At 40.5% G+C, this 25,268-nt stretch overlaps 1 protein-coding gene across 1 annotated transcript; it reads right to left on the minus strand.

Moving 5' to 3' along the window:
- Positions 1-1,535: 1,535 nt before the first annotated feature.
- nudt4b (nudix (nucleoside diphosphate linked moiety X)-type motif 4b) lies at positions 1,536-13,040 on the minus strand. Its single transcript, XM_026147658.1, has 5 exons — positions 12,527-13,040; positions 4,736-4,846; positions 3,840-3,884; positions 3,596-3,683; positions 1,536-2,896 (listed from the first exon to the last, which is right to left on the minus strand). The coding sequence occupies exons 1-5, from the start codon at positions 12,623-12,625 to the stop codon at positions 2,676-2,678; spliced, it is 564 nt and encodes a 187-aa protein (XP_026003443.1). The 5' UTR covers positions 12,626-13,040; the 3' UTR covers positions 1,536-2,675.
- Positions 13,041-25,268: the final 12,228 nt, after the last annotated feature.

A 25,268-nucleotide genomic window follows, 5' to 3' on the forward strand; every position in this document is an offset into this window, starting at 1 on the left:
CAACAAGCGGAGGGAGATGTGACTGGGAGCTGTAGAACATCAGGATTAATGGATTCAAGTTGGGCTCACGTTCAGATTGTGGTCTGACACAGTCGCATGTGTTCAACTTCAAAACGGCGCGAGGTAAAGAACCACCGCCTCATGAGAATCTGAACAATGTAGGGTGCAGTTTGGATTTAGAAAGAGATTTTTCACATTATAAAACAATCATATTCTGAAATAAAACAAAGATTTTAATCAAACAGTGTTTGAGATGTTTTTTTCCACCCTCTCGCTCTACAATATAGACGATTAAAACACTAACATCAAGTTCTTTTACCTCCCATAAGGATACAAACTGTTTTCCTTTAATTTGGCACATATTTCTGTCCAGACACACATAGAAACAGGCCGAGACTGTACGCGAGCTGAACCGCTGTATTATTTTACGATACTGCAGATAAGGTTTTGTGAAAGAGCAGCATCTACTGGGAAGATAAAGTGAGACGTGGCATGAAATCTGAAGATATGACTGAACTCCTACAAAAGAATGAGAAATGCCTGGATTGTACCACCGTTTTCATTTCCAAATGCATTCATCTGATCTTTGATGTTCGCACCAGCCCTCTGCATGTCCCATACATCTGCATTAAAAAATAATAATAATAAAAATAAATCCTTGTTTACTCTGGGTCAATACTCGTGTGACGTCTGTGTCTGTTAAAAAGGCTTTCATCTTAAAGTTTCAGATTATCATCCATATAATCTCATTCTCTGCTGTCAGTCATTTTAATACAACTATTACATGATGCACCCCCCTCCATCACCTCAACACAAACACCAGCCGACCTTCACATCCTAAACCTGTGGCACGTCACTATGTTGTGATACAAATACCCTGTAGTGTGCGTACTCAGTGGGGGGGGTCAGGGAGAGTTCCTACAGGTCTTCTTTTTCTGCCATTTGTACATTGTTAAAAAAAATATATAAAACATTAAAGAGAGAAATTACAGCTTCATTTCGGTTAAAAACACATTGTCAGCGGTTCTCCTCAAAGCTATTTACAAATCGGCGTGTGGTAACTAGTCGTCATTCAGCCGTCAAAGCAGGAGAGAGTGGGAGTCTGTTTTCAGGGAGGAAACGTGACATTTAAAAGCTGGGGTGAGCCACTTTTCTTTGGCTTTTGAAAAGGAAGATGGATTTCTTTTTTGTGTGTGTGTGTGTGTGTGTGTGTGTGTGTGTGTGTGTGTGTGTGTGTGTGTGTGTGTGTGTGTGTGTGTGTGTGTGTGTGTGTGTATTTATATATATATATATATAAAAATAATTTTTTTAGGCCAAAGGTTGTGTTGGAAATGGTAAGAATTATCAAAGATTAAAAATGCACTGTTTCTTTCTTTGAATCAAACTGTCACTGGATCATTTTACCTTTGCTTTGCATCGCTTAACTCACTGATCCAGTAGATATTCCCCCCTCCCCCGGCAGCATTGAATAAACCAAGACATTAACAGATCAACAGGGAAAAAAAAACAGAAAAAAAAAAAAAGTCATTGTCAAGTCATTTGATGCATTAATTGCAGCCCTATGCAAACACAGGACAAAGCAATCATAGTTTATGTGGAAATGTAATTAGTGGACAGATTCTTCAAACAGCACCACGAGACAAGAGAGAGAAAACTGCTGCTGGTTAAAGGAAAAGCAGACAATCATTCAATTGTTTTCATTCAGCATAAATCACAGCAATGCACTTCCCTCCCTCCAAGCATCTCAAGTTGAGCCCGGCCACACGACCCCAGCAAGGTCGTAATTTGCACTTCTGAATACTTTTCAGTGGGGAAACACTGAGCACTGATAAAAGGGTATGTGGTCATAAACTGACATCAGAGCAGTGTTTGATCAGTCAAGGTTGGCTGACACTCAACTTCGCAGACACTGGCTCATGTTTAACTATAAACACAGCAGTGCTATCATTCTGTGACATGACCATGGCGATCATCATATCCAGTTTAGGCTCACTGAGGTAGAAACTTTTTTTTTTTTTTTTTTTTTTTGTTTTACAGGTTAATGGTTAACTGAAATACTCCAGTACCTTCACTCCAGCTGCATTTGTTAACACCAACATCCAAGTTTAAGTGAAAATACTAATTTAGATCAATTAACTGTATTTTGTCATTAGTTAATGGTTAACATGGTGGAAAGGAAATCACGCTTTTACATTAAAATGCAACGTGTCCGTCTCTTACCAATTAACACTGTCGACTACGCTTTATTAGAATTCACGCAGCATATTCGTTCAAATAAAACGACATAAAAAGGACCATCAGTGAAACAAAACAACCCCAATACCACATTCATACAAAGTTTCTGTAAGGCATTCCTTCACGAGGTCACTCGTACCAGCAGAGTCTGCAGCTTCTTCGTCCCAAACTTCAGCTCCTCATTCTGACGTTTGCCAGCAAAAGAAAAGTGTTCGATTTAGCCACAATCACAGTTTCTCTGCCAGAGTGTTCCCAGCTTCTCCTGCTCAGTCTTTAACACGGCTCTGGCAATGGCTTTGGTCTGTCCTGCAGCTAAGATTAGAAACTATACATACAAGAAGAGCCACAACTCTGAAAAAGTCTTTAGATTCATGCACGAGACTGTACAGACTTTAGGTGAACTGTCTCAGCTAGACAGGACAGGAGGTTGAGTTGCAGTCCTATCTGCAGGAGGAGCCCAGCACGCTGCCCGTCGAGGGTGTGGTGGGTGTAGCGCTGTAATGGGGGTAGTTGTCGTTTGATGAGGGGCTCGGGAGGATGGAGTTTCCATTGGTGGGAGAGCAGCTGAGCTGGAGCCTCCGCAGGTACTCGGCGTGAACGGGTTTGTGGCTCTGCAGCACTTTGATGGCTTCTTCCACGGTGAACCACTCCCGCTTACGACCTGCAGAGGGAGACAGAGAACTGAAGATCAGGTTTTCTTAATCACCAGCAAAGTGCACTGTCACACAAACTGTAACTTTTGTGCAGAACAAGCCACGTAACCCCTTCTTTCCCTTTTCCACAAGCTGATTTGACTTCATATCAAAAGACAAAGTGGACTGTGAGCTTTAATAGCTTCTGCAGGTTACCCCATTTTCACTTGTTAGAAGAAAAAAAATAAAAAACAGTGACACTGGATTGAAACATTTCACAGAATGTCACAATGAGGCAAACTTGCATTCTTAATAAGATGCATTAAAGTAGGGTGAAGATACTATAGATATAGATGGATACTGTATCTTGAAACTCAAATATATATATACCTGAAAACCTTCAAATATGCATGTACAGACCAAACTGACGTATGCTATAAAGGTTTTCAGAGTTCAAAGCAAGAACAGAGGGGATACATTAGGCTTTGGATTACACAGACTGGATACTGACGTCCGCCGCACTGACAGCTGTAATATACTGCAGCTAAGTACCACTGCAGTAATGATCAGCGGCCTAGATTTATAGGCACCTGTTGTAACTGCCAGTGTGGTTTCTGTGCAGTACTCTAGTCTTCACATAAATAAAAAATACAGAGTATGGTGTAAGCAGCAGCACTCAAAACCGCAAGTATTGATGCTTAAGGGGAGGACATGAAGCAAAACTTTACCTATGTTGACAGAGTCTTCCCAGTCCTCGAGGGTTTCCGTCACAGTCAACACGTACACGTACGTTCGGTGCTTACGATCTTGGTTTTGCTTTAAGGATCAGAGACAGATGTATATTTAATTACAATGCAGCGATGCAATAAATCATGCAATTCACACCTACATTTATTTGCCAATTTTAAAGTTTAAAAAAATTGCAGATTTTATACAATTTGCACATTTTGTCCTGTCCTGTGAAAAGCTTACCTCAAATACACCAAGCAAGCGTCCTAGTTTGCCCTTCACACCAGCCTGAGGAAAAGATAAAGGAGAAAAGAAAATCATTCATTTCTACTGGCTGTAGTGTTTGGGAAGCACAGAGTATACTTCTTTGTTGGAAGGCTCAAGTAGCTATGGCCTCTGTAGAAGATCAGTCACAGAGATGAATAGAAAGTGAAAACAACAGAAAAGCAGCGTTCTGCATCAACACAGTGGGAACTGTGTTGCATTTCAACATTCAGGACAGTCCAACAGATAACTGCCCACAAATAAAGAATACATATATCAGGACTGAACAAATTAAACCCCTATGACAGTTTTTGCAGAAACTAGTAGCAAAGCTACGAGCTACAGAGTTAAAGGTCGACATATAACATCAATATAAAAGATTTCACTGTCATTTATACTGTACTGGGTCATCACCTGGGTAAGAATACAATAATAAAAAGAAACTTGCTTGAATTCTGCAGATTGTTATTACAGTAATATGAGAGAGTCCCTTTCATAACAGTCATTTTATTAATTCAGATGTACTGAGTTCTGTTCACAGGCCTCAAATTACTGTTAAGACATATGTCATCTGCTCAAGTGTCAGACTGCCCCACTGATGTGTCCTGAGGGAAAGGCTACAGGGTTTGTGAATGCACAGGAATCTAGTGAAGGGCCAAGTTTAGACCACTGACGTTGCTGAGAACACAAGGTTCTCAACCAGGGGGAACTCTGAAATACCATCAGGCTCCTCATTCACCCAGCTGCCGACACTGTACCCCTTCAAAAACCTCTCACCCTTACCTATAGACTTCAAACCTATTTCACTTTATAGACTTCAAACTTGACTTATATACGGTAACATTAAAACAAAGTCAGGGCACAGATTTATTTACCTCCTCAAACACTTCTCGCACTGCTGCGCCACATGGCTCCTCCTCTGGCTCCATCCCTCCTCCGGGGACGATCCACTGGTCTGGATGCCGACTGCTGCTGACCAGCAGAACCTGTCAAAGAAAAAGAAAAACTTTAGGAAATGCAGACCGAGTTATTATTTTTACTTTAAACCCCAATAAACCAAAGGAGTTAAAGCACGCAGGAGCATACAGAGTTTCAGTGGCCTATATTGCAACTTGAGGACATGAACCATGACCCTTGGGACTCAAAACATAAAAAAAAAAAAAAAAAAAAAGACTGATGGTTGGAGTTGGCTTAGCGTCGCTCACAAGATGCCAAAGACAGGATTACACTCACTCGCAGAACTGAACGCAGACAGCTGTGGACTGTAGAGAGACACAGGTGGTCTTATTTCACTACTTTCTGATCTCTTTAAGAGGATCCATGCACATTTAATGCTCTTAGTGGAGTGACTCCATGCTCCATGGTGCATGCTTTTTTCTTACGAATGCGAAACACCAGATTTAAGACCACGAGACAACACAAACCAAGGCTCGGGAGCTACAAGCTAGTTCATAGATGGGATGATTGCTTTGTACCAAATTAATCAATCCAGTGTGGACTGATCCATTGTGGCCGCCATTTAAATAAGGGACCAGGTGAAAGTACTTTCAGTGTAGTCCATATCCCCTTGACTTTATACAAAAGGGGGTTTTTTTGTCACACAGACAAATTGAGTTGCATAAAGATGCTACACACATTTAGATAAATATATATTTCTTTGAGCAAATAATCCAGTTTTTACTCCTTTATTTACTCTTTTTTTTTTTTCCCCCACCACTTCATGTGGATGCCCATTCTTGAAAATACTCAACCCTAATTAATACCAGTGTCCATGTGGTCCCGACACAACATGAACTCAGCGGACAATGCTTGTAAACTCAGCTGGGGGCCCCTAAAATTCTGCCGGTGCTCCCGAGCGCCCCGCTGGGGTTTGAATTACACGACAGTTGCAGTGTCCACTGATACGTACAGATCAGATGTGCCTGTGTGTGCGGTTTGCGGCAGTATCCACATAGCAATCGAAAGAAACACGAAAACAGCTGCTATGAGCATTATCGCATTTAGCATGAAGCTGTGTCATCATCATTAACACATACAGCCAACAAGTGTGTTTAAAAAAAATAAACAAAGCAGGATTCTGTCACAGTCTGATGGTTCATTTAAGCGTGATTCTAGCACATTTTAGCATTTTTCCTTTTTCTGTCATAATCCAGCATCGACAAACAAGCGGGGGCGCCGGTCAGGGCAAAGGGGCCACACAGTGAACGTCCATGAATTAGTGTGAGAAATCTGTGAGCATGTGCATGTGCAACAGATGGTGAACAACGCAACCTAACTGACTTCATATGCAGTAATCTGTGAGAGAAGTCAGCCTGTCGCTTAATCCCACCTCAGCTTTCGTATGGCTTCCCTTACGTTCTCTAATGGGATTGTGGCCGCGGCTACACGAGGCTTTCTGAGGCTCTTCTAAATTGCCTGGGCTGAAGACCAGACTGTCTGACTGATACGGCACATGACTGGAGCCCTATCTATCAGTTGCCGGCTGGTGTCTTGCTCACATGCCTGACTCAACCACCTGCTTATTCCCGGATTGCAGGTTAGGGTGGGGGTGATGGGGAACCGATGTTAAGTGCATGCGTGCAAAGATTTCCCTAGTGATGATGTTAAGAAGAAGCATCACACAACAGATGTTTATGTTATGTGACAGGTGTACAGCTTACATAATGGACTGTAAATGACGCGTTAAAAGAAGAGGCATTTACACAAATAGTACAAGCAGCACTGGTGCAGGGCATGCCGTTCTCTCAGGAGGGTGCAAACTATAAGAAATGTGCAAAGCTGAACCTGGTAACCTGCCTCGGTAAGCTCCCTCAACAACAGGAGGGCTTTTGCCAGTGAGATCTTTTATTTTGTTTGTCAGTGTGCAGCAGTGATTTTATTTTTCCTCCTTTACAAATGTGAATGTCACCTGCCAGAAGTCATTACTGTGCCATGAGGTTCCACGCAGGCTCACCGACTTGGCGACTTCACGGGTGTGCCAAATGGTCCTCACGTCTTAACAGTGCGTGTGTGCTGAACTGCAGCCGGCGAGGATTAAGGGGAGATCGCTAAGCAGTGAGTGCGCGATGTATACAAAACACGGTGTTTCCGGGGCAGCAACAACGAAGCTCATTTTAGCGTTTAGTTGTAGTTGTTGAAGAGGAAATATTATTCATCCACCCTAAGAAAAGAGGGGTTGGGTCAATTTTGGAATGTAGAGACTGGAATCTACATTTTACAAACCATCTTTAATTAAAGAGGTTTGCTTCTTCACACTGCTCCATATTTCATACAGAAGTGCAGCAGTAGGGCACAATTTCACCTGTCCAATGCCAAATATGGACCTGCAACCTCTTTAGGCCATTCACCTACATTCAAGAATTTAGAGAATTTCCCAAACACAAGTCCTTTTGATCACAATAAAAAGAAACCATGTTACATGTTGTAAAAGAACTGCCAAAATATGTCCATTTCCTTTATATAATTATCATTATTACACTTTTATTTGAACCGTTTGTTCATTTATTTTCAGTAACTTGAACAGTCACGTGAACTGGTATTCCCGTTATCAACTAAAAAAAAAAAAATAATAATTATAGTATAGATTAACTAAGCTCCGCCTTCTGAGCTGTATAGCAACCCACCGAACAAAAAGACCAGTTAGTACAAAAACAGCACACAAGCTACAATTTAAAGAGGCCAAAAAAACCCAAAAACAAAATAACTCACACCTGGATGGCAGGTCAACAGTCAGCTGATGGTGAACTCTGAGCACTGAAAACCCACTTATGTTCAGAAAGAAGGTCGGGCTAGAGGAGAGGCCTCTGGGCAGAGTTATTACAGTTCCTCCAATTTGATTTTTTTGTAATTATAAAAAATAACAAGCAAAACGAGACCGATTTTTCCAGGGTTAAGAAGTCAAAAACAGGCAGGGTATTTTAAGCCATCAAATGACTGTATAAATAAACTTTACTTACTTAAAATGGGTCTTTAGGGGCAGAATAAGCACGTAACCAAGATTGGTCAACATACAGTTCAAGCAGGGAGTCTTTCTTACCTTAGTTAACAGAAGCTGTTATTTTGCATAACATAAAAAACTGGAAGACTAAGACTGAAAACATTTCCTTCATGTTTGTATTTTATTATAGTTTTTTCCACCAATATGTATTTTTACTAACCTTTCCTTACACTGTTTACATTATTTGGTTTACATATATGTTTACTCTCTAGCCATAAAAAAAGAAGAGAAAAATTGCCTTGGGGGAGGGACTGTTTACTGCTTTTTTTCCTCCTTTGACAACGTAAGAAATCATAAAAGCATATTCCAAGTTTTAATTCTTTTATAGGAGAAGGAAGATTGACAAACCTCCCTAAAGGTGGCAGGGCAACATTATTGATAATTGATGTACCACATGCATGTTAGTATCAAAAAGAAAGTATTGTTTGGTAAATATATGCCAATGGTGACACTACAAACAACAACTACAAAACCCTTGTGAAACCTTACAGTGTAATCTGGCGTGCATCTACCTGGAAATGTAAATAAATGAAAATGGAACAAATGGAACTATTGTGACTGGCCTGTTCAAGCCTATACATTTCCATTTGCTTTTTCGCCACAGTCCTTGATCAATGAGATACGATTTTCCGCCCTAGCATGAGGAATAATAATCAAACTTCGATATAAGGACTCACATATGAGGGACATCGCCAAACCAAAATCACTGAAATGGATGTGAGAGAATTTACAAAGAGGCAAAACATGAGGGACAAATACGTTAGGGAAGGGAAAAAAAAAAGAGAGAGAGAGAAAGAAACAGAAAAGTCCTAGGATTTTATTTGTTTCTATCGTGGCTGGCATCACATATAAAACAGTGGGATATGACCACAAGGTAATTAACGCCATGCACAAGCATGAATGGTTATATAGCTTACGACATAACCCCTACAAAGATTCACCGCAGAAATCCAAATCAGCCATAAGACATGAACTGTTTGGGCACTTTGTAACTTTTTGCATGGTGGATGCAAATTTAGCAGCAACTTGCTCAGAGGTTTTACCATGTACATATAACACTGCATGTTTACCAGTGGCATACCACTTAGACAGGGTGTGTGTCTATAAGCCTCCTCTGGATAGCGAAATACACAATGAAATACACATGAGTCATCTTTAAAGACTTCAATGTAAAGACGTGTATGCTGTAGAGCCCAGAAGTCACTGATTACACAACCTCTCTGAACACTAGTTAACTTCATGAATAGGCAAAAGATTTTCAGAACCACTATTAGTTAAAAACAGAGTCGATCTTCTGGCATGGCCTCAAAACGGAGACAGCAGGGAGGAATATTCTGGAGGACATAAACACCTCCTCCCCATGGGGAACTGCCTGTAGCTGTCAAATAAAGAAGGCTCCACATGCCAGGCAGGCAACCGGAGGACAGAATGATGTAAAGTCACAGACACCAAAGAAGAGGAGCGCAGGAGACATGATTGATGGTGCTGAGAAATTAATATAGTGGCTGCATTATACGACAACTAATTAGAGTCATAAACAAGCAACTTCGGAGGAAAACAGCACAAAATGCAAATGCAGAGAACACATGCGACTTCATTCTTGATGTTAAGATGTAGCGTCTTCTCAAACTGGTAACCGGCCACCACCATTTCCATGATGACAGCATTTGTTACTTGCTGGGATACTTTCAATATCAAACCATGGGGTAAAATCTGAGAAACACAGAGGTTACTGCTAAAACTGTTATCCTGATAACACTTATGGCATTAAAATTCACTGTGTTAAAAGCCTCTGACGGCAACTGCTAGATTTGACATGGGGGTGGTGGCTTTCAAGCAAGAATACCATGTGACATCTTATAAAACTGCTTTGCATTTATATGGAATCATAGTTTGTGACACTCAGGTGAATGCAAGAATATAATCTTCAGTCTAAAGCGTTGATACTACTCCATTGCGCACACCTTTGAGTAGCTGTAGCTCAGGGCCAAACAGCCAAGTAGTTATTCCTGTTATATTTCTGAGATGTTAGCTTAAACTTCACCACCTGGGACGCACTGTAATGTAAATTATCTGCAAACAAGTCAGCGCGGTCATGGAGAACCCCCAAAACTGACCGAAGAGACCCTGGTGCTAACCATGAGATAATGGTAGGTCACTGGAACCCAAGAACTGAATTCTGGCTTAGACAAAAGGGTCGACAGAGCAGGTAGCTCCCCTTGTTTGATTCGCCACCAGTTTTACTTCCCGACACAACCCCTGAAGAGATTTTTGTCTGCGTCTGGAAACAAACAAGTGACCCTTCGCTCACCGAGTGAATGTGTTAAACACTAAACCACTGGAAGCACATTAAGAAGGTAGACAACTAAATTAGCAAATCTGAGCAACTGTAGCTCTAGTAGAAGATTTTATGGCCCAGCTAGAAAGTATTGTACAGGCCTTTCTGTTAGACCAACAGCGGCAGACAAAAGGCTGAAGAAGGAGGGAGGACCAAAGCAAAGCAAAACAATGAAAATTTCAGGCTGGAAAGCCAAAATGAACTGAAGGTGACTGTAAAATAGCCATATTGCAGCTTTGAGGCAGCACGGACATTACATAATTCAGTGAGCACACAATTTGATTGAATTATACCAAGCGACGACCACTGGGGAAAATAGTGCTGAAATTCTTTTACTATGATGCATCACATTAACCACATATGTTAGCACACTAACATATGTGGCTTTCCTATTACTGACATGTTTAGACTTAAAGTAGACACACATAAAAACACTGGCTCTTTTTGCTTGATTATTCGTTGTGACAACTTAGCACTGTGGTGATGAAATGTAATTCCACCAGCTCAACCAACTTGTCTGTCTCTTTGAATTGTCAGCTTCCCATTTTTCACTGTTCGAAGTTAAACTATTGCTATCACAGAGTCTCTGGCCTTATGGGCCCTGCTTTCTCCTTTCCCTTCCAAAACAAAAACAGCTGAGCAGATCTAGAGCTCCTGTTCCACCAGAGTTAGGTATCCAATGTCTACATGTCTATATGTAGTGTATATGTGTTACTACAAAGCTTACACTACATGTGAATCGTCTTCAAAAATCACCATTAGTGCCAACCCAGTTACAGTAAGAGCATCACATCAGTTCTCTTACTTAAAGCTGAGTCATGTTTGTGGTTGCAAACCCAGACATGCTTGTTAAAGTCCTGAGGGTAGTAGTCACCTACATCCTTCTGTTGTCACAATATTACAGTACACTAATGTAAGTAAAAATGGCCAAACCAAAACAATTCTAAAGAAAGCAAAACTGCATCTCTGCACAGTATCTCTATTTCTTTTATGGCTACGCATTTAAAAACAAAAAAAAAATCTTACATAACAACAGCATACCACGTCCACATGTGCAAACAAGCAGATATACTGTTTGCATGCTTGTAAAATTCCTGATATGGTGTGTTTAACAGCCAAACACTGGAGAGCCTAGGCAGAGCTCTTAGTGGCTGTCTAGTGACAGCAGACAGTGATGTCTTTACTGCACATTGTGTAACACTTTGTTTATGCCAGGCCAAAAAACGGCTAAATATAGTCAAGCCAGAATATGCAGGGGACAGCCTTGACTTTTGTCACTTACTGGTGAAACATTCATGCACGTAAACCAGTTAACCAGACCAGTTAGCAGACAGAGACATTATATAAGGTCCATTTTTACAGCTTTTGATAATTAGGGGGGGGTTGAAGTTACAAAAAAATATTGCAAAAAAGGGGGAGGAAACAGTCACCCCACAAAATAAAAAAATAAAATAGAAAACTATGGTAGTTTAAAATCTGGCGGACGTCTCACTAAAGCCCTGCCTTAGGTTACCTTAAATCTCCTTTGAGGTGGGTCTAAAGCACTGCCCATCAGAGCCTGTCACATCCATTCATTATTTACATGTGATGGTCCCTTTAAATCCTAATCAACAGTATTGCTACGCAGCAGCCCGCCCAAGGCCGGCGGGATGCAGCATAACCGTGAATGAAGCTGCTCGGTCATGGACGTTTACATTATTGTCATATTAAAATGACCTTACATCTGATAAATATATTTAGCAGTATACCTGTGGCATATATTGTTACCCCCCCGCTCAGCCCACGCCACTGTTAAACCCTCTACTAAAGGAAACGTACAAGTGAGCGCCTCGCCCCCCTTCTGCTCGTTGCTTCAAGCTAGCGAAAAGCTAACGGGAAGTTACTTTCAAAATAAGAGCCCCGCCTTACTTGAGAGGGCAGTTTCACATTGCGCTGCTGCCCGTGTGTTTTATTTTGAAACAAACGTACTATTAGTCGTATGATGATAGGTGAAGGTGGCTCGACAGCACCGCTTTTCCCCCCTTTTCTCTACGTGCTCCTCAAACTAGCCTAAACTGGATGGCCCAAGGCACATCAGCAGCACGCAAACACAAACCAAAAAGACAGTGGCTTTGCCAGCAAACACGTAACTACACCTAGTAGGCAACACCATAAATCAAAGCCCGTGTGTCTTATTACGGATCGTTGTGCGTTTTGAAAAAGAGCATCCCTGTGCACTTTGAATGGCTGCTAGATGCAGATTGATTAGGCCACAAAGTCACAGCACACAAACGCTGCATATTGTTGATAAGATGCAGGAAAACAGCGTCACACTGGGATAACCTTTCTTACCTCTTCTTCGCGTTCATTCTTGAAACACAGACAAGCCGCTCTCTTCTTGAAACCGTCGCCATCGTATGTCCTGGTCTGGTTTGGTTTGAGCTTCATCATTGATTTGGAAATGTGCCTCCTTGAGTAAGAACCGGCAAAAAAAAGCAAAATAAAAGAAGAAAAAAAGGTGGAGGGGGTGTCCAATTAGTCAACAGCACAGCCGCCGCATTGTACTGCTCTATGCACCCGATGGGCAGATCAGGAACGGAGGATGTATGAAAGATCTCGTCAGACAATCCTGGATTTAAGCTTGTCCTTGTGAAAATAAGCACAAATCAGAGCCTCTGATGTGTAAGTCAAGCCCCCAGATGCTACCTGCGATCTCCAGTCGGCAGTATGTGCGCGCAGTCCCGCAGGTTGAGAGCTTATGTAGAGTGCAGCCTACACAGCACAGCCCTCCTCTGGATCCATTTGCGTATGGCCGCTGACTCAGTACAATGAACAAGCAGCCCGGAGTTTCGGAAATACAGATCACTCCTCTGAGGAGGGGATGAGCTAATTGGATGTGTTTGTGTAAAGTGGGCGGGGCTAGGCGTCTACTAAAACATAGATTGATACGTAAGTTTATTATTTTGTTTCCAGTAGTACAAGAGGGAGCTTTTTATCAAACATCCAGTGTGTGGTTCCTGATAAGAATTTTAGCAGGTCCTGGGGATCATTTTGTTGCAGTGAAAAAGAAAAAAATCATGCTGATTAGGACTGCCCCATATCCTAATCCAACAAAAACAAATCTTGACCAGGCACAGGTATATCTACATATTTTCTGGCACCTTCCACAGACGTTTCGTTTTTTTCTTTCTTAAAGCCCAACACAGACACAAATGCAGATGACATGACCTCAGTGTCCGCAGTAGCTACAGCCTTGATGTTGGTGTGGCGGAATTTCAAAAGGAACGGGGGGGGGAGAGACAAATCTGTCAGAAGACAAGATAACAATATTTATGCTCTGGTGGCAGTTTTACAGTCCATCGCAGACATAAGGTAAACAGTATTATATACTCAGACTCGTGTGCGAATGAGAACCGAGGAGGAAGTAAAACTACTGTTTAAAATCTAACTGAATTAATGGATGACTTGTCCTTGACAGAATCTAATTCTAATAAAGTGAAATGACATTTTTGATCTTTTGAAGTATGATATTTTGATAGAGGACATTACTGATTTCTGGCCTTTACATTTTCCTGGTATTGTTCACTGACTCGCTGATTTCTGATCTGGGATATAAAAGACAGACTGAAAGTTTAAAAGACCATCTTTTAAGGAAACACTCAAATTGTGAAATCCCAGTTTTAAATCCCCCAGATATGTGCTAATCATATTAGTACCAGACCCACCAGACCTGGAGCTCTCCTTGAATTATCATGGCTCGGCTGAGCAATACCACCTCTCAGATCCCACAAAGAGAATGGATTTACAAAGCATTTTCCATGATATAGTCAGCTGTGTCAGTTTTATTGAATTGGATTTTATGGGTTTTCTTTTACAGGTTCCACCTTTTGTACATCCACATGTAAGAAGTAGACATTCTGTCTACTTCTATGTGCCTTACACAGTCTTCTTGCTGTAGTAAGTTGTTTTTCTAGTTCAAATGAACCAGCTGCTTAAAAACCTCTTAGATTTCTGCTTTTTGACAAAAGTGTGCACACGATCACGTACAACACATTCTGTCCAGTGTTGGGAAATCACTGAGATACTCCCTGCTTTCACTGACTTTATGTCATTACAGAGGTCATATTCTGAGTGTGTTATTCCCACTCAGCAGGAAAACAAACATGTGGGTATCAGAAGTATTTTTCTGAGTTACTTCTGAAAACTAGAATTAGGCATCTTGATGTTGCAACTGTTTTTTTGTCAGAGGTTGTGACAACAAACTCCTGACCTGTTCTTCCTGGGAAGACTATCAAATAGCAGTTGCTCTCGTGTACCTGTGGGAAGTGCTAAGTTATCAGCTAAGTAAATGTAGTCATTGTTTAAATGATGTCTTTTAAACTCACTCCAGATAATCAAATTGCAGTCTAATGGTGACAGAGTAGAGCACGTGTGCTGATGGCACACATTAACTGAGTGGGAGCCTGGCCTCGGTTTACCTTTGACCTGCAGGCCAGCATGCTGTACGCCTGCAAATAACGACATCAAAAGCAAAGTCAGCTCCGGAAGATAAAAATCCATAAATTAATGAAATTGATCAAAGGGGAACCGGCACTGTGATATCCGACTTGTTTGTGAAGATTTGTGGAGATAGTCAAGTGAATCTTTATTCTGTCTTTAAAGTTTCAGGAGATAAATGCTGGCAAAATGAAATTGTGTATCATAGATCCCTTTGACTCTCAGTTTTCTGGCAGTTAGGCCTTTGTGTAGTCATTAGGTCAAATACTTTGGCATTAAAGGAAATGCTACTTTAGCTTTCACGTGGCTTGCCATTCAAGATTTCCTTCACTCCTGTACTTTCCCTCAAGATGTAACTTATGGATGCAATGCCAAAACATTGGCCTCATACATTCTTGTATCCCTCAGGTTGCACTTTGAGAAGCATTTTATTTGTTAGAAACAGTTGGAGAAGGCTTAAGTTCTGCATCCACTAAGATTGCAAACAGGCTAAATACTACTTCTGATGAACACTTTTATATTTAGCTTTTTAGGTTTGTCCATGGACGTCCTGATGTAGAATGATGTAGTAGAACGTGAGGCAGAGCTCTGAGATATCAGACCTCCAGACTGGATTCAGGAGACATACACTCTCTCTACTTCTGCACTCACATATTTTCACTTCCCATGTGTTTATAAACTACTACTGCATCACATTAAGATGTACCTCCTCTCTCTTATAATGTGTGTCAGAGGGTTCTTCCTGTTAAAAGTGAGTTCTTTCTTCTCACTGTTGTCCAGCGCTCTCCTCATAGGGGACGGTGCGATTTTTGGGGTTTTCTCTCAAATATGGTATGGCCTTAACCTTACAATATACAATCCCAATTTTTTTTAAAGTTAAAATGCTATATGAAAGTGTCAATAAAATCTCTTAAACTCATATTCTATTCACAACAAAAGATAACAAATCTTTACACTGAGAAAATGTAATGTAATGCTCAACTTTCCTGGCAGGCAGGTTAGTTCAGCACACAGACTCTTCTACTAAGCAGTGCTGTTGAAATACAGGGATAGACACAGTGTGCTGTTTAATATTGTCTTTCTGAAATATACAAGGTCTTCCCTCAACAAGATGTCGCTGGAAGGGAATATATGTTGCTCTAATACTTGCGCACACCTTTCAGCATTGATGGTGCCTTTCCAGATGTGTAAGCTGCATCCTCCATAGACAATCATGCACCCCCTTTTCATTGGAGATGAAGGTCTTTGAATTGAATGCTTAAAACGAGCCAAATGGTCCTCTGGAGGATGTGGCATCCATGTTTTCCAAATAATGTCCAATTTCAAATTATCTGACCACAGAACAATTTTCCTCTTTAACTCAGTCGATTCTAAACTAGCTTTGGCCCACAGAAGTTTCTGAATCATGCTCACATGTGGCTTCTTCTTTGCATGACGGAGTTCCAATCTGCACATGTGGATGGCACGGCATTGTATTATGTACTTTAGATAATGAGATATTCAAAGTCGTTACAATTTTGTTCACAGTCTTCAGTGACCTTTGTCAAGAATCTCCGCCTCTCTAAGATGCTCTTTTTTGATACCCAGTCATGTTTCTGAGCTGTTTCAAATGAACCTAATTAGCTGCAAAATGTTCCTTCAGCTGTTTTGTTTTAGTACCACTTGCTTTTATAGCCTTTTGTTGCCCCAGCTTAACTTTCTTGAAACATGTTGCTGCCATCAAATTCAAAATGAGCTAATATTTTTCATGACATAGTCAAATGTTTCAGGTTGAATAGTTAATATGTTTTCTGTGTTCTATTGTGAATCATTGCATTATATTTATATTTTTGACTTTTTGGAGGGAGTAAAGCAACTTGAGGTGATAGTTGGGAAATGGTGCAGCATAACCACTATTCAGTTTCTTTCAGTTTGCTGATTTACAGAAAATCATTGGGTGTAGTTTTGAGATTGTGCAGAACTAACTGATGAGCTCACTAGTGTCATGAGACTGATACTCAGTGAAACAGGCTAATCGTGATGATCCCAGTGACCCCTTTTCACACGTTTTCCCCCATGAAATTGGGAGGGGTGTGGGGACAGAGAACTCTTGACTCCCCCTTCCATTTAACCTAGAAACTTCTGTGTGGAAAAAAAAACAGGTAAACCCCAGTCATATTATCATTCAAATCACTGTTGTCATCAGTTGCTTCAGATGTAAATAAAGCATCAAATGCAGGTCATCGTGTTACTGCAAGTCAGACAGCATCATCATCTTGTTTTAGCAATGGTTTCCTGGCTTTGCACTGATCTGATCTCCTAGACCATAATTGCAGAGCAATTCCAACATAACCTATAAATAATTTAAAAGATAATCATTTATTTGCAATATGCTATTTAAAGTAATGGCTACAAAGGGGAAAAGCATTGTAGGGAGTGTGTATATTTCTTCAAATAGTCCAGATAACTGCATATCCAATGGCTTAAGTGGTCATCTTAAGTTTACAAATGACTACAGAGTTTCTGCAGGTTGTCATTTGTATCCATACCATCAGGGTAAAGGAGATGTGCTAGAAAATTTATGTATTTATAGACTCTTGATGTCATTTGCATGATATATTATAAGTGATTTATAATGGGCTAAAATTAGAAACAGACCAGCTGAACCAAATCTTGCTCCTTAATATAACAACAGATGTTATCATCCTGATGGCATCGGTGGAGAATAAATCTTTCTGTCATCATATACTTAAAGTGGTTTATCATCGCCGTCTTGCATAGCAAAGGAGGGTAATTAAGAGGTCCCCATTTAGCCGAGGTGTGAGGGGAATATACGGATCCGGTTTCTTCTGGCTCATGCTGAGACAGATGGATGGACACAGAACTGACTGTCTTCACTTTATCAGGAGAGTCTGCCACAACATGCACACATGGATACACGTGTCACTTTTTTTAATACAAAGAAATAGTGTATACATGTTGCTACATCTATAGATGCACACACATACACCCACGCTCTCACACACGGAGTCCAATCTGCCTCTTCATTTGCCTGTGATCCGCTAAGTGTTAGCAGCCAACTGTGATTATGCCTATAAAATCCTGAGCTGATTAGCTCACCCATAAGTCTCTTCTTTGACCTCAGCGCTGAGCCTTCAGTCATGAGCCATCTGAGGGACTGGCTACTGGCCAGATAGCACAATCCTGAAAGGATCTCTGATATAAAAGATGGAGATGTCCTCATCCAGATAAAGACAATGAGACATCATTTATCCCTTTCCTAAGTTTAGCTCATGGATAATCGTCATGCTGCAGCTATCAGGATAATTTTAGGTCCAGCCATCTGTTTTCCCATAAGGTCTCCATTATCGAACACTTAAATGAGTTTTTTGCAACACATCCTTCCCTGAAATACAGTCATTATTACAAGCAAATATGCAACAATAGTTTTCAGGTACTGAGCGTGAAGTGAACGTTTAATGAGATGAAACTCATCTGATAAACTCCTGCTGGCTGGCCAAGGCTGACAAGATGGATGTGTGCTGCTGTCAGCTGTTGAATATAAGCCTGTGCAAAGGTAGATCTATGCTGTATCTTCACCAAGGCAGAAACCGAGAACTTGAATCTGACTCAAGTTGGAGGGCTGCCACTCCCAGGAGTGACTCCTTAAAACTTGAAATTTCTGACTTCCGACTTATTTAGGAACGCACCAAAAGCATTGATTTAAATCCAACTGAGATGCTTTGGCACAACCTTAAACAAGTCAATAATACTTAAACCTCCCTTGGCTAATATTAATATCTGTTTCATGATCTAACCATCTAAGGTTGACAAATATGTAAAAAAAGAGAAATCAGAAAAGGGTCGAATACTTTTTCACAGGCCTGTAAATGTCAACAACCACAGATATTGACATGATTGGCTGAACTGTGTGAAAATGTCTGATATGGTGAAGTGTATGCTAATGAGGTGGTAACTCTTCAAAGTGTCTTCCTCTTACAGAGCCTCAGGATTATTCTCTGCTTGTGATTGCTCACTATGTTGTCAATGAGCCTGTTCTTAAAAAGTCGTTTAAGAACAGTAAATGTGTGAAGAAACAGTACTTCACACATTGTGGCCAACCCGTTTCACAGTTCAGTCATACAGCTAGCTCTTTGGTATGTAACGAGCACAAACATCTACTCCATTGTTGTGGGACAGAGAGTTTGCTGTAGAAGCAGTAATGGGTGTTTACAACAATTATGCAAAAGAAATTCACAGGTCAGCCAAGGTAAAAGTCCCTCTACTCCCACCCCACCTTCAGCACACACACACACACACACACACACACTCTCGCACCCATAAATAAACATCTTTGTCTCCAGAGTAGTTTAGTACCTCTAGCATTACCCGACAAGTAGCTATTATGTGAACAGAGTCACACAGGCAGCTGGAGGTTTGCTATTCTCTGAGAGAAGTCTGTCTATGTACTGTGCTTATAAAGGGGTAACATAAGTTTCTCTAGATGTAAGTGTATGTATATGTGCCTTGGGTGAAAGAAAGAAATCTCAATTCCAGATCAGAGAATTTCAAAAACTTTTGATGACTAAGTGGAAAAGAGGAGCACACACGAGCCCTTTTTTATGATTCGTAATCTGTCCTTTCAGAGAATAGTGGTTTTTGTTGGGAATGTCACTTTTGTTTATGTCTACATAAACAAAGGAGATGTATAATATGTAATATATAATCTCTCCAGGGTACACTGGAGAGATTATATATTTCATTTCACCTGGAAATGCCTGGAATAACCCGTTAAACCCGCTGTCGCCATGAACCAACTTTAGATAAGAAGAAGCTGATGGATGTGTATGGCGATTGAAACCCAGCTGTATGAGTTTTAGCTTTAGTCTGATTCAGCATCATGTCAAGAAGCCAAGAGTTAAAGACGAGTACACTCTCTGTCTTGTTCTGTGGTTCCATGTTATTGTATGACAGGAAGTCTGGATGAATGAAAAGTGCCCTTGTGCATTCTTTTATTGTTATTTGAGGGCCACCACTGGCCCGTGGGACACAGTTTGAGAACCCATCTTTTAGATTAAACTGAGTGGAAACATAAAGGTGCATTGTTGGTAATGCAGCAGAATTTTAAAGGTTTAAGGCTTTGTTGACAGTACACTGATAAACTGTTTGCAGTAAAAGCCAAATCCACATTACCAGGATTCAGAAAAAGTAGAGATATCTTCCAGGGCACAATGAAGCTTTAAAAGCAACACCTGTCATTAAAAGTATGAAGCTGATATGGCATATGTATAATAAAACACAGCAAAGAAGACACAGTACAACACTAGCATTTATTAGGAGTTATAATTTGAGCCAGTGTATAAAAAACATTCCCCAAATGTACATTTTTATCTCCCTCTTTCGTCTCTACTAGCTTCTTAAGAATTTGCCTGACTTCCACTGGGTTATTTAGCTATTCAACTAACTTGATCCATCTTATCCTTATCGGATGGTGGTGGGTTGGCAGTGTTTTCTGGCCAAAGACTTACGCAATTGGAAATTTAACAAAGGAGAGTTAGCATTGTGTAAGTGTGCAACTTTATAGCTTTAAAGTCTTTTTGGAATGTGGTCTCTTTGCAATCTTCACCCAAAAATCACATCAACATCTTTCCTCCAGTCTATACAACAGGATAAATACAGGTCTCAAAGCCAAGGATGGAAGAATGACTTGCTTGTGAAGGCTGAAGGGCACAATGGGGACTTGTGGCTGCATATTCGAACCTGTCATTATGCTAGCAGGGGCTAAAGCAGACTCAGTGAGAGTAAACATCACTTATGATGAATTGCTCAGAAAGACACAGAGAGATCTTTCCAGAAGATTAATCTGAAAAGGAATTATATATTAGGCATAGTAATTTACACAATGTGTAAATAGTTTTTCATGCTCTAGAGCATCACATTGAAGATTCATGAAGAATAAATACTTCACAATGATGTTATCTCACTACGTTAAACTGTTGAGGCTACCTGTGACCAAGTGTTTCTCTAACAATAATGCCTCTGTCTCCTCGAGGTAGAGCAAAAACACAGACACTCTATAATCATGTGAAGATTAGGCTTTAAAGAGGCATAAACAAACCCAGACAGTGACAGCTTGCCCAAATGTGGGAAAGTCGACTGAAACAAAACCCCACAGCCACGATGACACAAAGCCTGACAAAAAGAAGCAATCCACCCAAACAGCTCAAAATGCGTCTGGGAGGAGGGCATATGGCGGTAACTGACAGCAGGGAAGAGAAAGCCAAAGTTACTCATGACCCTTAGGAGTCATGTGAGTCAGTAACTTGAGCAAACTAAGTGCATCATGTTTCAAAAAGTTGGATATTTGAGAACGCGTCGACCTTGTGTTTGTTTGTTTTTTACAATGTGAGCAAACACCAGTTTATTGCTTTAACCCACTTAATCCCACTGGTCACAAAAAGGACCTGTAAAAAACCATTAAGCCATTAGAAGTTTCAAAGAATGTTTCTGAATTATGCATCAATACATTTTAAACAGGTACTGAAATACAAAAGTGTTTCAGTTAAATTTATGCAGCGTCACATGTTCAGCAGAACTTCTCACATGACTGGAGCTGGTTTTTCTCTGGTTAAACCATGAGAATAAGGTACAGCAAAGCGCCCAGATGAAAGGTTATTAAAGTATGTCAATATAAACATGTGGCCATTTGTTTTGGTACACATCAGGCGTCCAGTATTAACGTCTATAGATGTTCAGTTCTTCACCTTTGTACATCTCATCAGCAATAATAGCGACCGCACTCATGATGCAGTGTATCTGTGTACATACATACTCATACAGAGGTATGGTTCTTGTGCTTGCCATCATAATCACTGTCCTCAGTGACTGCGATGGCTGTGGTTCAGATATGGAGCATGAAGGGGACGTATGCATGTTGACATCCAGGTTGTTGAACTGCTGCAAACAGATCGTGATAGGAACAACATTGTCAGTGGTGATGATGCCCCCCTTCTCCCCCATACATCCCTCCCCTCCCCATGGCTAATAATGAAAAGATGTAAGCCTCTACCTACCAGCCAGAAGCACAGCTGCAGGTGGTCCCTAAAATATATCTAACTCCACCACTTTGGGAAGCGACCCCTGAGTGGGCATTTCACTCAGACCAGGAGGAGCTAATAGTCACCTCAGGCACTTCACACGTGACTGCAAACCAGGTGAGATCCTAAAACCTCTGAACCCAACACTTTCCACGCCTTGGTTACACCTAGAAATTCTGTCCATAAAAACTATGAATAAAATCAGTGACAAAGAGCAGCCCTAGTAGAGGCCAACACCCACCAAGAATTAGTCTGTTTTATGACTGGCACTACAGAGACGGGATAACTGGAACGGATAAAAACTGTCACGAAACCATGATTCCTTCAAAGGTTTACTGATGGCACATAATCTGGATATTCTTATGTTTGGGAAAAATTCTGGATTAAATAGGTTACAGGCTGCTGGGGAAAACAAAACACTGACACACAGTAGGAAGTTTAAAAGGATTTGTGGAATTTTTAATGGATAATGTGTGTTGAATTTTCATTAAAGTAACTGAACAAGTAAAAAAACAAAGCCTGTGTTCTCACGTGTATAATAAGATGTAATAAGTGGTTTTAAAGAGGAAAAACATAAGCAGACAGGAGGTTTTCCGCAGAGAACATCAACAGGAAAAGTAGGTGGTCTGTATTGTCATTGTATGATCCAATGTTTTGCATTTAAAGTGCTCTATTAAAACCCTATGATAAGTCATGATGAGCTAGGAATGTGATCTGTCAGGCCTTGCTTTGTAAGTTGCGGAAGTTAAGTTGGTGAATGTGGTATCATCTTCTTTTGTTTTATTCATCTCCTGACAGGCTGGGCTGAGAAAACAGCCAGGCCTGTCAGAACATGTGTTCTGAACATGCCAGTGTCATCAAAAGCCATGATATTGTTCATCCATATGCAAAACAGAACATCCAGACTGACGGTATGCCATGAAAATTCTTTGTCTATTATTTGCACATTATCTCATCGGTCCTTTCTGTCATAAATGAATATTTAATATTCACTTAAGCTTTTGTAGTATTTTGCCTCATTTTGGAGTCTTTTTTCTGTGAAATCTCCGCACCATTCAGGTCTTTTCTTTTTATCATGACCACATGTTCCCAGAGATCCTGGGCATCCAAAGCATGTGTATTATTTGATTAACCTCACATCCTTAAAATTCAGTTAGTCAGTTTATAAATTTCATTTTATGCTTTCCCCCACTCCAAAATGTTTAGGCACAATTGTGAGCAACCCAGAACCTAATGCATTTTGTCTGGTGATAAAATTAGTAAATATCATCACAGACTCACTACAGTGAGAGTTAGAAGCAATTAAATGTCTCAGATATGCAAAAATGATCATCAATGTATTTTAACCTCTGCAGAATTCATGTAACCATGAGGTCTTTGCTCAAATCAAATCAAACATAATCCAAATCATATCATAAAGCAAATTTAGAGTGAAAAGAAGCATATCCCCAACACTAATCTTAAAATAAATACAGCAGTATAGATACAAGGAATCAAAGTTGCTCCACACTCCACATGACAAGCCCCTGGCCAATGGCCAGCTTCTTCTATCTTGACTTGAGATACAAGAGATTTCTGATCCAGCAGTTACAGTACAGTACATTGCACCATGACCTGACAAATATTCACACTGCAGCAAAATCCTCCCTCTGTAGACGTATTCTTTTTACGTCTCAGCACCCATCCAGCGTCTTCCCCTTATCCCTTCCCCGAGGCGCGGTGCTGTTTTATGAATGAGCTGTTATGCAAGAAAAAGTGACCTGAATACAGACAGACAAAGAGGAGGGAGGGGGAGAGGAAGGGAAGGGAAGGAGGACTAAAAGTGCTGAGTGGCTGCATTTCAGGTGACATCACTCTGTTACAAAGAGAAAATACCAAATCATATGATTCATTACGGCTGTAATTGTTAGTACTATTCGGGCATTGTTATAAGTACGTGTTTCACCGGCTGGCATAATCCTGCTAAAACTGGAGATTTGCAGATGATTGTCATAATGTATAAGGTATAATCATCACAGTGACCTGATAAAGACCAGCACAGATTTCTGTGGTTATCACTGGATTTCTGCCAGGATGCAGTGACACCGGGCTTGGGCCCATGCATCTATTAGTAAGAGGGCAGCAGTTGCTCTTAAAATACAGTTTTTCATTGTAAATCCAAATGAGTGAGAACATGATTTTTTTTTTTTTTATCTTGAGAAGATAAAGATTTGTCTGTGAAAATGTGGAAATAGATGAGAAGTCGAAGCATCCTTTTTCTGAACCGCTTATCCAGTTCAGGGTCATGAAGTTGCAGGGGCCCATTGAGTTTTCAGAAGGCAAAAGGTGAAGCGCACCCAGGCCATGTTATCAGTCTATCGCAGAACTAAGATGAAACGCTTTGTTCCAAAATCTTCCAAAATGAATATTTGTTTGCAACAACTTAGATCCCTGTGGATCTTAGGATTACCAAGATGACAATAAAGCTTCCAGCTTCAGGTGCATAGACACATATCAAAAAACATCCTGCATGGCAGCAGCTTCACCAAAGCTGACAAAAAAAGTGTGTCTTAGAAACAGCACAGGGTATTATTGGCACAGAAATGCCATCACAAGTGCGTCCTCAAAGCACTCTCTGCATGATGAGGACAGAGGACATCATAAAAGACATTCCACACCCTGGACACCATCTGTTTGAGCTCCAGGTCAATCCTCACATGCACAACCAGGCCGGAGAAAAAAAACCTCCAAATTCTGCAGCATGATTGAACTCTGAGTCTCCTCTATCTGACACGCTTATGTTTTGCTATCACTGAAGTGTGTCCAACTTTTACTATTTGACATGCTTATGTGTACAATGTGATCCCAGCTCAAATACACTACTAGATACTTTTCTACATCCTGAAGAGCTTAGTTGCATTCCTCTTTTTCAATAGCTGTATTTATACTTTTAGAAAACACTTGATTTGATTTATATCTCTGTATCATTGGTCTCTTTCTTGCCATGTCGTGTTCCTGACTTATTTATTTATTGAAATATGCACTAAAAGTGAGGATGACACAACTGGCTCTTGAATCGTAGTAAATGGACACCTGCTTTTTCTAACTTCAGTGCGTTTGCACTCGCTGTGTTATCTTCCACCTTATGGCACAACTTATCTCTGATGATTGCGAGAGTTCTGGGTTGAGTCAGTTCTCTGTGCAGACATTTGATTGTTGTGCACTTAACCTTTTCTAAAAGTGACAAACACATTTTAATATCAGAGCTGAAATATTAACTTAAAAAGTGATTAGTTGAGAAAATGACAGAAAACATGTTTGATTATAAAATAGTTCTGCAATTTTCTTATTAGTGAAAACACCGCAGATTCTCACATTTCACTGTGAATATCTGGATTTTTTCTTCTATTTGGTTTGGATTTTTGTTTTTAGATATTTATTGCTGTTGAACCATTTATTGGATGGACTGAAATAGAAGACCAAGTACCTGTGGTTACCAATGTTATGCTAAAATTTTCCTAAGTTATAAACATGACAAACAA

This window comes from Astatotilapia calliptera, chromosome 17 (genome assembly GCF_900246225.1).
Source record: "Astatotilapia calliptera chromosome 17, fAstCal1.2, whole genome shotgun sequence".
NCBI lineage: Eukaryota > Metazoa > Chordata > Actinopteri > Cichliformes > Cichlidae > Astatotilapia > Astatotilapia calliptera.

Coding starts and splice junctions, on each gene's coding strand:
- nudt4b (XM_026147658.1), bottom strand. CDS start 12,625: ATGATGAAGCTCAAACCAAACCAGACCAGGACATACGATGGCGACGGT. Junction 4,847..12,526: donor AGAATGAACGCGAAGAAGAG/GTAAGAAAGGTT, acceptor TTTCTTTGACAG/GTTCTGCTGGTCAGCAGCAG. Junction 3,684..3,839: donor GCTTGCTTGGTGTATTTGAG/GTAAGCTTTTCA, acceptor TGATCCTTAAAG/CAAAACCAAGATCGTAAGCA.